This window comes from Oncorhynchus tshawytscha, linkage group LG09 (assembly GCF_018296145.1).
Source record: "Oncorhynchus tshawytscha isolate Ot180627B linkage group LG09, Otsh_v2.0, whole genome shotgun sequence".
In the NCBI taxonomy this organism is placed as follows: Eukaryota; Metazoa; Chordata; class Actinopteri; order Salmoniformes; family Salmonidae; genus Oncorhynchus; species Oncorhynchus tshawytscha.
In genome coordinates, this window is record NC_056437.1 from 50633327 (window position 1) to 50646063 (window position 12737).

General features: G+C 42.0%; 2 protein-coding genes across 14 annotated transcripts in view; one reads left to right on the forward strand and one right to left on the reverse strand.

Moving 5' to 3' along the window:
• The first annotated feature begins 696 nt into the window (after window positions 1-696).
• LOC112258093 (S-phase kinase-associated protein 1) lies at window positions 697-6540 on the forward strand. The gene is made up of 6 exons (XM_024432201.2): window positions 697-840; window positions 1625-1721; window positions 3509-3582; window positions 4601-4744; window positions 5523-5663; window positions 5883-6540. The coding sequence occupies exons 2-6, from the start codon at window positions 1625-1627 to the stop codon at window positions 5916-5918; spliced, it is 492 nt and encodes a 163-aa protein (XP_024287969.1). The 5' UTR covers window positions 697-840; the 3' UTR covers window positions 5919-6540.
• Window positions 6541-6603: 63 nt separating this feature from the next.
• The window catches only part of LOC112258094 (transcription factor 7-like 2), a 72198-nt gene continuing 66064 nt past the window's right edge, over window positions 6604-12737 (reverse strand). For 5 of the 13 annotated variants that reach the window (XM_042327018.1, XM_042327019.1, XM_042327020.1 and 2 more), the window contains 3 exons: window positions 11769-11817; window positions 11143-11215; window positions 6604-8429 (listed from right to left, as the gene is read on the reverse strand). In XM_042327018.1, coding sequence (XP_042182952.1) covers window positions 8183-8429; window positions 11143-11215; window positions 11769-11817 — 369 coding nt within the window. In that variant the 3' untranslated portion in view covers window positions 6604-8182. Of the gene's footprint in view, window positions 8453-11142; window positions 11216-11768; window positions 11818-12737 lie in introns of all 13 variants that reach the window. The other 8 variants (XM_042327022.1, XM_042327025.1, XM_042327030.1 and 5 more) reach the window with 3 other exon arrangements.

Consider the following 12737-nt stretch of genomic DNA (forward strand, 5'->3'; position numbering starts at 1 on the left):
TAAAAAAATTGCTCCATTGACAATGACAGGTCTTGGCTGTGACCCTACTCTCAGAGGGTGTCTTAGGGGGGGGTTGGTATATGCAAAAAAAAATCATTTCCAATTCACACATGAATATAATGCAAATATTAAGCACCCACCTAAATATTATAAGTGAAGAAGATACCATGGAAATAATAATATACAAATAATGTGGAAAGAGTGCCATCTCACGGCAGGACTCAACATTACAACTCGGAATGTCGGTCAAGGTAAAGGTGTGATTGTGAATCAGTGATCATTGTTGTGAATAGTATTTTACATAATATAGCCACATGTTATATGCGAATAATATTTTACAGAATATTTATAGCTACATGTTATATGCAATACTTCATAGGCCTACTATTCAAGTAAGGCAACAACAAAGTGTAGGCATATTTACATTAACAATTACTGTCAAGGCATTAAAAAAAATACTAACATCTTGGCTAACAATATGACTGCACAAAGAGAGTAAAACAATTACGGTAATTTGTTTTTGTGCTAAAACAAATTGACAGAACCTGAGCAGTACACATCATGAAAGAGCAACAATGTGCATATAATACTATAATTGTATATATTTTGGACGCAAAAATGAACAGAATGCACAAAATATTACAAAAATAACATCAATCATGTTAATAAATATTACGTGAAATTCTGTCTTAATTCTGTCTCTCACAGGCATATCACAAGACGACCTGCTCCATTTGACAAAGCGCAGCTAGCACAGTTCCAGTGATTGCCTGTGCCTCGGTCTGGCCCTGTTGACGTTTAACATTTTATCTCTAGATTTGCTTTAAAAAAAAAATCACAGTAAGTGACCACCATTTAGTTGCATGTCTTGGTGAAATAATTTGTGTTTTAAATGTAGTATTCCTATATCTAAATTAAAATATAAATGACTTGAATATGGTTGCTAAGACGAGGCCTTGCTGACGACGTCGTTAGCTAGTCGTTGTCAGCTAGCACAGCAGGCTAAGGTTAACGTAGCTAACTAGTTAGCTTACTGTTACCTGAAATTATTGCCACTAACAGTGTAGCGCTAGTATTGAATCTAATTTCAGCCTATGCCTGTTTTAGATATCCTGGTTGTTTACAGTTGCCCAGGCTGCATGTGTAGTTAGTAACCAAACAAGTTAATGCTAACTACTGTACCTAGTTCATGAAACAGACTGGAATCGAAGCTAGATAGCTATGTTGAGTTAGCGTGTGAAGCTAGCTAACGTTATCCAGCTAACTCTACAGCTAACGTTATACAGTCAGTTGCGTGAACTGGTAACGTAGCTAGGTAGAACTACTTAGTTAGTTAACTAACTTGCCTGTCTACCGAAACATGAACTTGGCTGGCAAGTGTTTGGGTACCTATTAACTGGCGTTACTTGTCTGACTACAGTAACGTTATCTAACTAGGATTGGAAATAGCTAACTAGCCACCTTAACGTTAGCCAACGTAGCTAAGGTAGCGTAACTGTTCCCTTGTCAGTAAACCGAATACAGGGCTCGCCTGTCACCCTATATAAAACGGAGTTTATAAAATGTAGTTCATTACCCTGCTAACGCGAAGCCTGAAACTGACAAACGTTTTCCTGTTTTACAGATGCCCACAATTAAATTGCAAAGCTCAGATGGAGAGATCTTTGAGGTGGATGTGGAAATAGCAAAGCAGTCTGTTACAATAAAGACAATGCTGGAAGGTATGTAGCTATGTACTCTGTTGTGATCATGTGGTTGTAACATGAGTAGGGTGTTCAAATCAAAACGCATATTTTGACCAGTGGGTAAAACATGTTAATTATGTTGTTACTCCTCTAAGAAAACCAATGGTCCAAACCCCATGCAACTACCTTAATCCCATCAAAGGTTATTGGAGTTTTAACAGTGTATTACAAAAATATGAAAATACTACATCATGTCTCAAATCGATATATATCTTACCTCTATATTGTTTTATGTCCTCTGGATTTGAGAAGAAAGATGAAGAGTTCAACGGTGACCCTGTCAGGTAGCCTTAATTCTCGCACAGCATCCAGCCTAGCTGACAATGCTGTTTTTCATATTTTTGGGAACTTTTTTCTTCTTCTCTGGCCTCCATTGATTTAGTCATGCTAATTTTGACCATCCAACAAGGATAACTTGTAACTCTCAGTAAGTTTTGAATGGAGGCTGAAAAGATTTGGCAGGGGTCCTCAGATCCTCAAAGTTACATAGCTGCACCAATGAAAGCATCTTGACTGGCTACATCACTGCTTGGTATGGCAATTGCTTGTCATCTGACTGCAAGGCAATACAGAGGGTAGTGCATACGGCCCAGTACATCGTGTACGGCCCAGTACATCGTGTACGGCCCAGTACATCGTGTACGGCCCAGTACATCGTGTACGGCCCAGTACATCGTGTACGGCCCAGTACATCGTGTACGGCCCAGTACATCGTGTACGGCCCAGTACATCACTGGATGTACTGGGCAGAGTTCCCTGCCACCCAGGACTTCTATACCGGGTGGTGTCAGAGGAAGGCTCTAAAAATAGTCAGACTCCAGCCACCCAAGTCATAGTCTCTTTTCTCTGCTACCGCACGGCAAGTGATACCGTCTGGGACCAAAAGGCACCTGAACTGCTTCTACCCTCAAGCCTTAAGACTGCTGAACAGTTAATCAAATGGCCACCTGGACAGTTTATATCGACCTCCTTTATTATTTATGTATCTGAATTGTTTTGCACTGGCTCTATGTACACTCACTAGACTCTACTCACACATACTACACTGACACTCCAACACACACACACTACATACGCTCACACACAAAACATACACAAGCATATTGATGCCACACACACACACACACTCTCACACATAGAACCATTTTCACACTTCACACTGCTGCTACTCAGTTTCTTATATATCCTGATTGCCTACCCACGTGTACATACTGTATTACCTCAACTACCTTGTACCCATGCACATAGACTTGGTACTGGTACTCCTTGTGTATAGCCTCATTATTTTGTGTTACTGTTTCCTTTTTTTTGGTGCAAATATTTGTTTTTTTAATTGTATTGTTGGGAATGTGCTCGTAAGTAAGCATTTCACTGTAAAGTTTATGCCTGTTGTATTCGGCACATGTGACCAATAACATTTTATCTGATTGGATGTAGACTTGAGGTTTGGACCATTGGTTTTCATAGAGGATCATCTACAAAATTAACATATAATTTTACCCATTGGTCAAAAGATGCATTTTGGATTAGACACTCTATATTAATGTGAAAATCTTGTTATTTGAAGATTTATTTAGTAAATATTTTCTGAACTCTATTTCTTGAACTGTATTGTTGGTTAAGGGCTTGTAAGTAAGCATTTTGTGGGGAGGTGTTGTACCTGTTGTATTTGGCGCATGTGACAAATACAATTTGATTTAAAGTACAGCTATCAAAACTGTCTGGCAGTATCTGTGTGCTTGTCTAATTGTTGTCTTTGACAGATTTGGGTATGGATGATGAAGGAGATGATGATCCAGTCCCCCTCCCGAATGTGAATGCAGCCATCCTCAAGAAGGCAAGTGGACTCACTGTCTGACAGTTATCCCATATCTGGTGCAATGGACTGAGGGACAGGCAACTGTTGGGAGTTGGACATTGATAACCTTAGGTAAAGTGCCTCCTCCCAACCAGAGCTGGGGCTATCTTATCTCTATTTCCACTTTTATCAGTTTAGTTGCACATCACTTCTATCCATAGCGGCACTATTCAATTGAACCCAAACCCTTCTTAGCCTTTTCTACTAGATGATTTTCCAGGAAGTGAAACATTTGTGCACAATTTAAACCAATGTAAGCCAAACGTGTAGGCAGAATGACTTTCCCAAACCTGTAACAGGGATCCGTACGTATGTGGTAGGCACTGTGAGGGTCCATGCTCGATCATTACATTACTTAGCAGATGCTCTTATCCAGAGCGACTTACAGGAGCAGCCTTGCTCGAGGACAGATGGTTGGGATAGTTGGCCTTAGGGGCACAGTCTACAATGTGAAAGAACAAATGCAACTGGTCATCTGTGCCTGTCCGAATCTCTAGAAATCAAATGGTGTGATTGTCTGCTGAAGGTGTAGACGGTGTTCATTGGATTTATACTGTGTGAAGGGATGTGGGATTAAAGATTATTTTTTTGTTATTCCATCTCCCAGTTGAATTGTTCCATGCTGTCTTGTGCATGTCTCCAACTGAGGGACAAGCTGATGTTGTTTCTGCTGCTTTGTTCAGCAACTATCCTTCTGGCTAATGAATTACATTTTGTTTGGGGAAATGTTTGCATGGTCAGACAATTATACATTGTCTGCCTGACTTAATTCATGTTTTTTGTTGTTGTTTCTTACATCTGTAGAATAGCATGTGTGTCTGCCAGAAGCATACTGCTCTAAACAGAACGTCATGTGTGCTCTGACCTCCGTCCTCAAGTTAGCCCTCAGAAACTGAACTCCGGGGGAGATGGATGCCCCGGCGTGTCTGATTGTTGATTCACGGACTGTGCGCCAGGAATAGTTGTTTCCTTTCTCACTTCTTTTTCCTCCCTCCAGGTGATCCAGTGGTGCACCCACCATAAAGACGACCCCCCTCCCCCCGAGGATGACGAGAACAAGGAGAAGAGGACGGATGACATTCCCGTCTGGGATCAGGAATTCCTCAAAGTGGACCAAGGGACCCTCTTCGAACTCATTCTGGTGTGTACTTACCACCCCCCCCCCCTCCTCTGCCACTCACTCACAGAAACCGTTTGACCCCTGTACACATACAAAGTGGAAGTGTCTCAGGTCTTGAATTTAGGCAATTGCTTAGCTGAACATACCACACCAGTTAAGCTAGTAGGTGCTTAATAAAGTTATAACTGGAGGTAGTAGTAGGTCATTACTAAAGAGCCTTACACACACAGTCAATAAAGTTGCCGACACTTTATCCAAAATCTTAAACTCTGGTGGTACAAAGCGCCTCCACTATGAAACCACTGGATTATCCAATGAAACACCCCAGAAAAAGGGATCCATCCCCCTGTAATTTGATTGGTCACCGAGGGGAGGCACAGGTGGCAAATATTTGAATTTGAGTGTCAGAAATTCCCTGTGCATGTGCCGTCCCTCCCTGTGCTGCTGCCGCCGAGGTGGGAGGCAAATCTGCCACCGGCTTTGCGTAGAAACGCATGGAGACGGCTGTGTTTTCTCTTCCTGTGTGTAAGCGGCTCAGGAAGTATCAGCTATGTGCATATGAAGTTAAACAAGCAGCATTGCATGGCTCTTGTGTAGTGATTTGCGCAATATGTTCTTGTAGCGCTCAGGGCTTCTAGGAACTGTAACACAAGTCTGTCATTTGAGTAGTAGGTTTTACCCAGCTCCCGAGACCTGTTTACTTGGCCTAAGCCCAGGGCTGCAGTAGTTCACTTGAAAGGCAGTATTTGCAGTTGTTTTCTTTTCATCCTCATCCTCTTATTATTATTTTTATGTTTAGGCCGCAAACTATTTGGACATCAAAGGACTGCTAGATGTTACCTGCAAGACGGTGGCCAACATGATAAAAGGCAAGACCCCAGAGGAGATCAGGAAGACGTTCAATATCAAAAATGACTTCACAGAGGAGGAGGAAGCCCAGGTAATACGGCCTTCTGTGGTTTTCAGGATGTCCCACACGGCACCCTTATACAGTCACAGTGCACTACTTTTTTTTGACGAGCCCTATAGGCCCTGGTCAAAAGTAGTATATAAAATGAATACGGTGTTATTTAGGGCAGAACCGCAGTCCTGAATGCGGAGCTGCCTTGTGATAATATACATTTGAGCCATGTGACAGTTTGTGCTGCTTCCCCCCCAGGTACGCAAGGAGAACCAGTGGTGTGAAGAGAAATAAAGGAGGATCATGGCAACACTAACACACTGAAAGGATTGTTCCATTAACTGGTTGCACTGCGCTGTTCATACGTGTTAATATTACATCATAGTCGATTAGAGCGCCCCCCTATGTACTCCATAGCATGACCATTTCTATTGCTTGTGCAAAATAATTTAATAAGCTATTTCATGTTTTTACAAATGTTACTTCACATATTCACATGAGATGCATAGTCTGGTCTTTACAATTTAACTCCTTTTTTGAATTGCTATTGCTGTTGTCTTTTTTTTAACCGAATATCTTTCTTTTTTTTGAGTCAACTGAATAAATAGCTTTTTTTTGACTGAAATGATAGTGCAGTGCAGAATTTTGTAAATGCAGCCTCTTCTGTGCTGTCTTCTTAAAGTCATGATAAGGAGACAAGCTGTCGTAGGAGATTTGAAGTGGGGGTAAACATGTGCAAAATGTCCTGTGGATTGGAAGTGCTTGTCGAAGTAAATGTGTGCGATCTGTTTGTCACTCAACTTATGGTATTTACCAAGCTTAGTACTATTGGAATATTTTCTCAGTTCTGCTCTGAAGATGACATTTAGGGTTAACAACCATTGAATTCCAGGAGTTAATAAATGACTTAAAATAATGTCTCCGTCTGTCTGCTGTTTGTGATTGTACATCTAATGGGGAAATAGTGAGTAAACTAATCCAGATTTTCAAAATACTTTAATACATCGAACAAAAATGAGCACATCAAAGGCAGAAGTCTTTCAATGTGTAAAAAAAAAATTGATAAGACAGACATCAGTACACTTTTTTTATGTGTGGTCGTTCTGATACGAGCAGTCCCCAAATCTAAGATGTGTGTTAACATTAGAGCACCCTCTGATGGACTAGACATTGATTGAACAAACAGAAAAGCCTTGCTGTACACCGCCTACAGTATCTCCAAAGTAAGCAGGGTTTGACACTTGCAAGCAGTAAATTAAAGCCATTGTTTTTCACATATATTTTTGGTACACTTAGGTGGAACATGAACACACTGAAAAGGATTGACACAGCTCTGATAACTTCAATGAAAGGAAAAGCTAATACAAAACTTCTGCACAAAATGTGTTTTTCTCTGAGAAGACTGGTGTAAAATAAATTATATATTGCTTTTAGTGGAAAACTGAAATTAGAGACTGAAGAAACAACTTTGGGAGAAAAAGTTAATTATTTTACATAACAAAACATACATTTTATGTAGGGAATTAAACAGCTTTACAACACAATGAAATATAGTACTCATTTGGTCTTTAGTTTACAGCAGGGTTCTTTAATCTTTTTCAGTTTGAGACCCAAATGAGAAATTAACAGTCCTCTTGTGACTCAAATTGTCCTCCATTGAACCAAATTAAGAAGAAATAGTGTATGAATGTAGATGTATTCTCATAAATTGCGACCCACCTCTAACATCCCAGAGTCTCACTTTGGGTCCTGACCCATAGTTTTAGAAACCCCAGATTATAGAATGTTCAGTCAGACAGAGGCAGTTTAGGACTGCCGAATTTCATTTTTTATTATATAATGGAGGCTTTTTGACACCAGGAAACAAATGAATCTCCCAAACTGCATCCTTATGAACAAACACCAATGATGTTTTAATTCTCTGTGAGGGACCTACATCAAAATAATGTATCTAGCAAGAATTTGACTGACAAGCAGAAAGTGCCTAAAACAAATGAACATAACATAGAGATGAGACAAGAACATGTCGACACAGTGAAAAAAACTGTCACTACCTTGAAGCTTCAACCTTATACATCATTAATCAATATAAATACTATCTATTCTGGAAAAGGTTCCTTTGACACATCTGAAAGTCTTATGAAAAGGAGGAGTACCGTACTCCTCTGTAAAAATCTTTGGAAATGGAATCAATTCGATTTTAGGCAGTGAGGAAGAGAAGCAGTTATCATCCCGGCAATATTAAAATGACATGAGCACTGAGTAAATCAGTCAGAAGTCAGTTAGTCATATTGATGTGAATGGCATCCTCTCCCAGACACAACGCTCTGTCATTGTTTTTGGATGTTTGTGGTGAAGGTCTTTTCTCCAGCATTTTGCTCCCCACTCCTTGTTTGGTCCGGATGATGTTGGGCTTTGTCTGTCTATCTGGCGGGGTGTTGGGATGGTGCGAGGAAGTGTGAGAGGGGACAGGACAGGTGAGGCTGGCTAGTGAGACTTGGGCAGGGTACAGTCATGATGATGATGATTGAGATTGTCGTGCTGTTGGGATGATTCTATTAAAGCTTTGAGAGAGAGTTCTGTGGTCTTGGGTTTTGAGAGGATACGGGGTGTGTGTTGTTTGCTGGGCTGGGGGTGCAGAGGGATGTGTGAGGGGGAAGCAGGCGAGGGCGAGCTGGGCAGGGAGGGGTGCTGAGGGGGACGCCGTCGACGGGGGAGGGGGGCGAGTCTATAGCGCTTCCATCGGAAGAAGTGGGGCTGGCGCACCATCCTCCTTGAAGGTATCGAATGCACTTCTTTTTCCTCCTAGGAACAGTCAAGAGAGTTATCTGTGAATAAAGCGTGGATGCAAAGCGTCACCAAAATGAACTTTTTTTTTTACTGTTTTCAACATGATTGAATTGAGTTTGAAGACCCCAAAAGAGCAAATCCATTGAATACTATCAAATATGTTTTCATAGATCATCCACCACCATTTCCTTCAAATCATGAATGATTTTTGTGGTTGTTCTCGTGATCATTAGAAATGTTGTTTTCTAAGCTAAATTGAAAGTGAACAACGGTTGTTTGCCTCTTCGTTAAAACCAAAGCGTCACGCCTTATCCCATGATTATTACCAGAACCCAACATGAGTCACTTAGTGCCTGTGCAAGAGAAGGTGCGAGGAAATATTTAGAGATGGGGAGGAAGACAGAGCGATTCTAAATGTCAGAGTTCACTATCAAAAGCTGCACTGCCTGACTGCATGAATGGAGAAAGTTGAAGGCAGATGAGCATGAGAAATGGCATCAAAGTGCAGAGCGGCGGTGCATGTGCGAGATTGTGTGTGTCTGTGTGTGCGTTCATCTGCGGTGATCAGGATTCGCTCTAACCACATTCACCTCCCTTTGTTCTCTTGCAGCATAACACACATACAACACGCACAGTGGTCAGGAGATTTCCATGATGTGACGGCATGGTGGGGAAGGCAGGGCAGATACCTCTACACTGATGTGACTTTGAGTGTGCAGATGTGTAAAGGAATAAAGGAGAAGAGATTGAGTTGGTAAAAAAAAGGCACTGATGATGAGCATGACTGATCCTCCATCTATTGTAAAAAATAAAATAAAAAATGCCTGCTTTGTCATTTCTACCAATAGCATAATCAAGAAATATCTGTTTTAAGCAGAGAACAGCTACAGTTGAAGTCGGAAGTTTTCATACACCTTAGCCAAATACATTTAAACTCAGTTTTTTTTCACAATTCCTGACATTTAATCCTAGTAAAAATGCCCTGTGTTAGGTCAGTTAGGGTCACCGCTTTATTTTAAGAATGTGAAATGTCAGAATAATAGTAGAGAGAATGACTTATTTCAGCTTTTATTTATTTCATCACATTCCCAGTGGGTCAGAAGTTTACATACATTTAATTAGTATTTGGTAGCATTGCCTTTAAATTGTTTAACTTGTGTCAAACGTTTTGGGTAGCCTTCCACAAGCTTCCCACAATAAGTTGGGTGAATCTTGGCCCAATTCTCCTGATAGAGCTGGTGTAACTGAGTCAGCTTTGTAGGCCTCCTTGCTCGCACGCACTTTTTCAGTTCTGCCCACACATTTTCTATAGGATTGAGATCAGGGCTTTGTGATGGCCACTCCAATACCTTAACTTTGTTGTCCTTAAGCCATTTTGACACAACTTTGGAAGTATGCTTGGGGTCATTGTCCATTTGGAAGACCCATTTGCGACCAAGCTTTAAATTCCTGACTGATGTCTTGAGATGCTGCTTCAATTATATCCACATAATTTTCCATCCACCACCATGCTTCACGGTTGGGATGGTGTTCTTCGGCTTGCAAGCTCCCCCTTTTTCCTCCAAACATAACGATGGTCATTATGGCCAAACAGTTCTATTTATGTTTCATCAGACCAGAGGACATTTCTCCAAAAAGTACGATCTTTGTCCCCATGTGCAGTTGCAAACTGTAGTCTGGCTTTTTTAAGGTGGTTTTGGAGCAGTGGCTTCTTCCTTGCTGAGTGGCCTTTCAGGTTATGTCGATATAGGACTCATTTTACTGTGGCTATGGATATTTTCGTACCGTTTTCCTCCAGCATCTTCACAAGGTCCTTTGCTGTTGTTCTGGGATTGATTTGCTCCCAAGTACGTTCATCTCTAGGAGACAGAATACGTCTCCTTCCTGAGCGGTATGACAGCTGCGTGGTCCCATGGTGTTTATACTTACGTACTATTGTTTGTACAGATGAACGTGGTACCTTCGGGCGTTTGGAAATTAGTCCCAAGGATGAACCAGACTTGTGGAGGTCTACAATTATTTTCTGAGGTCTTGGCTGATTTCTTTTGATTTTCCCATGATGTCAAGCAAAGAGGCACTGAGTTTGAAGGTTGGCCTTGAAATACATCCACAGGTACACAGAAGCTTCAGAAGCTTCTAAAGCCATGACATCCTTTTCTGGAATTTTACAAGCTGTTTAAAGGCACAGTCAACTTAGTGTATGCAAACTTCTGACCCACTGGAATTGTGATACAGTGAATTATAAGTGAAATAATCTGCCTGTAAACAATTGTTGGAGAAATTACTTGTGTCATGCGCAAAGTAGATATCCTAACCAACTTGCCAAACCATAGTTTGTTAATAAGAAATGTGTGGAGTGGTTGAAAAATGAGTTTTAACGACTCTAACCAAAGTGTATGTAAACTTCCGACTTCAACTCTATGTGTGAATCCCTTTCCTCCCCTCAGACCTACAGGACCACTCTCCCACTTTCCTTTGATCATCACCCATCATCCCCCACAAATCCCTGAGGAGACACCCACCCCATCACCAGCCAGCAAAGCAGCTTTAGTTTCCAATAATACAGCCTCCTGACACCCCAGTATGCTGGGGTTCTCTACCTGTAGGGGGCGACGTGGGTCACAGGGTTAGTGAGATGAGTGCATGCAGAGCAGAGCACAGCAGTGGGCTGAGGCACGCTCACAGAGGGAGAGAGGGGTAGCAGAGCGAGAGGGCGAGAGATACACACCTGCAGGGACCACACCAGTCCGTTTGTTGGTTGAGGCCGAAGCGAGCTCTGCATTTCTTAGGAGAGCCAGGGTCTGAGCACAAGGCAACATGCGCATAGGAAAGAAGTAAGGAAAGAGAGGAAGAGAGAGAGCAGAGAGAGAGAGCAGAGAGAGAGAGCAGAGAGAGAGAGCAGAGAGAGAGAGAGAGAGAGAGAGAGAGAGAGAGAGAGAGAGAGAGAGAGAGAGAGAGAGAGAGCAGGTCAGATAAAGAGGTCAGGGCAGACGTTGACGCATTGACAGAGATGGTAAATCAGAGAGCCATCAAACCAGACTGTTAGTCCCCAATTACTGAGCAGGAGTCAACAACAACAACCCATAACTGCAGCCAGAACAGAGTAAAGGGAGCAGGAGCTCCATTCACAACAGGCATTGAGGACACTAGGGAAGAGAGGAACACTTCAAGTGGGAAGTCTGCCATGCGTTCAAACTCGGCTAGTTAGAGTAGCAGAGACCCAGTCCGAGTAGAGGATAGTCGACCAGTGAAGTTGTTTCAAACGCTAGAATAGGGCTTGAAGTTTTGGTATATTGTATTGAAGCGTGGTGGTTTGGCCTGAGAGGATGTTGAAGGCTGTTAATTGAACATTACCTGTGGTGGAGTCCTGCTGCTTCTCTCTTTTTCTTCTCTTCTTCTTGCCCTGTTGGAACACACGACCAAACGCACAGAGTCAGTAGGGGGGACGGGGTCCTATACACCACCAGGACAGTATCTGTCAGTGACATCTCGATGAAGACCATGGGAGAACCACGTCGTGATATTCACCATGCTCATGAGACTTAAGTCAACTGTACCAGAGACGGCCCAATTCACAAGTCGTGGAAGGGGGGTCTGAGGGCACTTTATGATCACTTAGGCCACAAGTTACGATGACAGCAGAAGAGAAGAGAAGGGAAAGAACTCGAATGATCTATAGTAATATTGCTGTAAACTCCATGGGCTATACAGTGGGGCCTTAATAGTATGGTTGGGGTTGTTCACATGAAGAGAGTCATAAAGTCTAAAGTCTCATATTGGGGAGAGGATGTGGGAACAGCTCTTGGATGCCTAGACGCATCTACCCTCACTGCTCCCTAAAGCATTGTGTGTGTGTGGTTACGGCTTGCGGAAGAAAACCCCACGACTGCGTAGGTGGACCTTGACTTCCTGTTTTGCTAACAGATCACATGACTACCCGGGTTTTCTGGCTTGTGTCTGGGAAGGGGTTAGACTGTAGCAGAGCTAGTGGTCCTTTGTATCTCAGTTGGTAGAGTGTGACGCTTGGAACGTCAGGGTAGTAGGTTCGATTCCCTTGACCACCCATATGTCAAATGTATGCATGATTAAGTCGCTTTGGATAAAACCGTCTGCTAACAAACTATCTGTTGATAAGCAACTGTTTTCTAAGTTGAGGGTTGTTGTTAGTGGATAGTTAGTTGACATTTTGATGACAGTTATTGAACATCTTATGTTAATTAATTAATAATAATATAATATACATAATAATAATATTATTATATATTAAATTAATTATTAAGTTGCTGCGTTCCGTGGTTGCCATGGCGCCGTGAGGTAGCCTAG

Excerpts from the sequence above, each read along its gene's own strand:
- LOC112258093 (XM_024432201.2), top strand. The coding sequence starts at position 1,625 with ATGCCCACAATTAAATTGCAAAGCTCAGATGGAGAGATCTTTGAGGTG. Across the intron at positions 1,722-3,508 it reads AATAAAGACAATGCTGGAAG|ATTTGGGTATGGATGATGAA; the intron begins GTATGTAGCTAT and ends TGTCTTTGACAG. Across the intron at positions 5,664-5,882 it reads CAGAGGAGGAGGAAGCCCAG|GTACGCAAGGAGAACCAGTG; the intron begins GTAATACGGCCT and ends CTTCCCCCCCAG.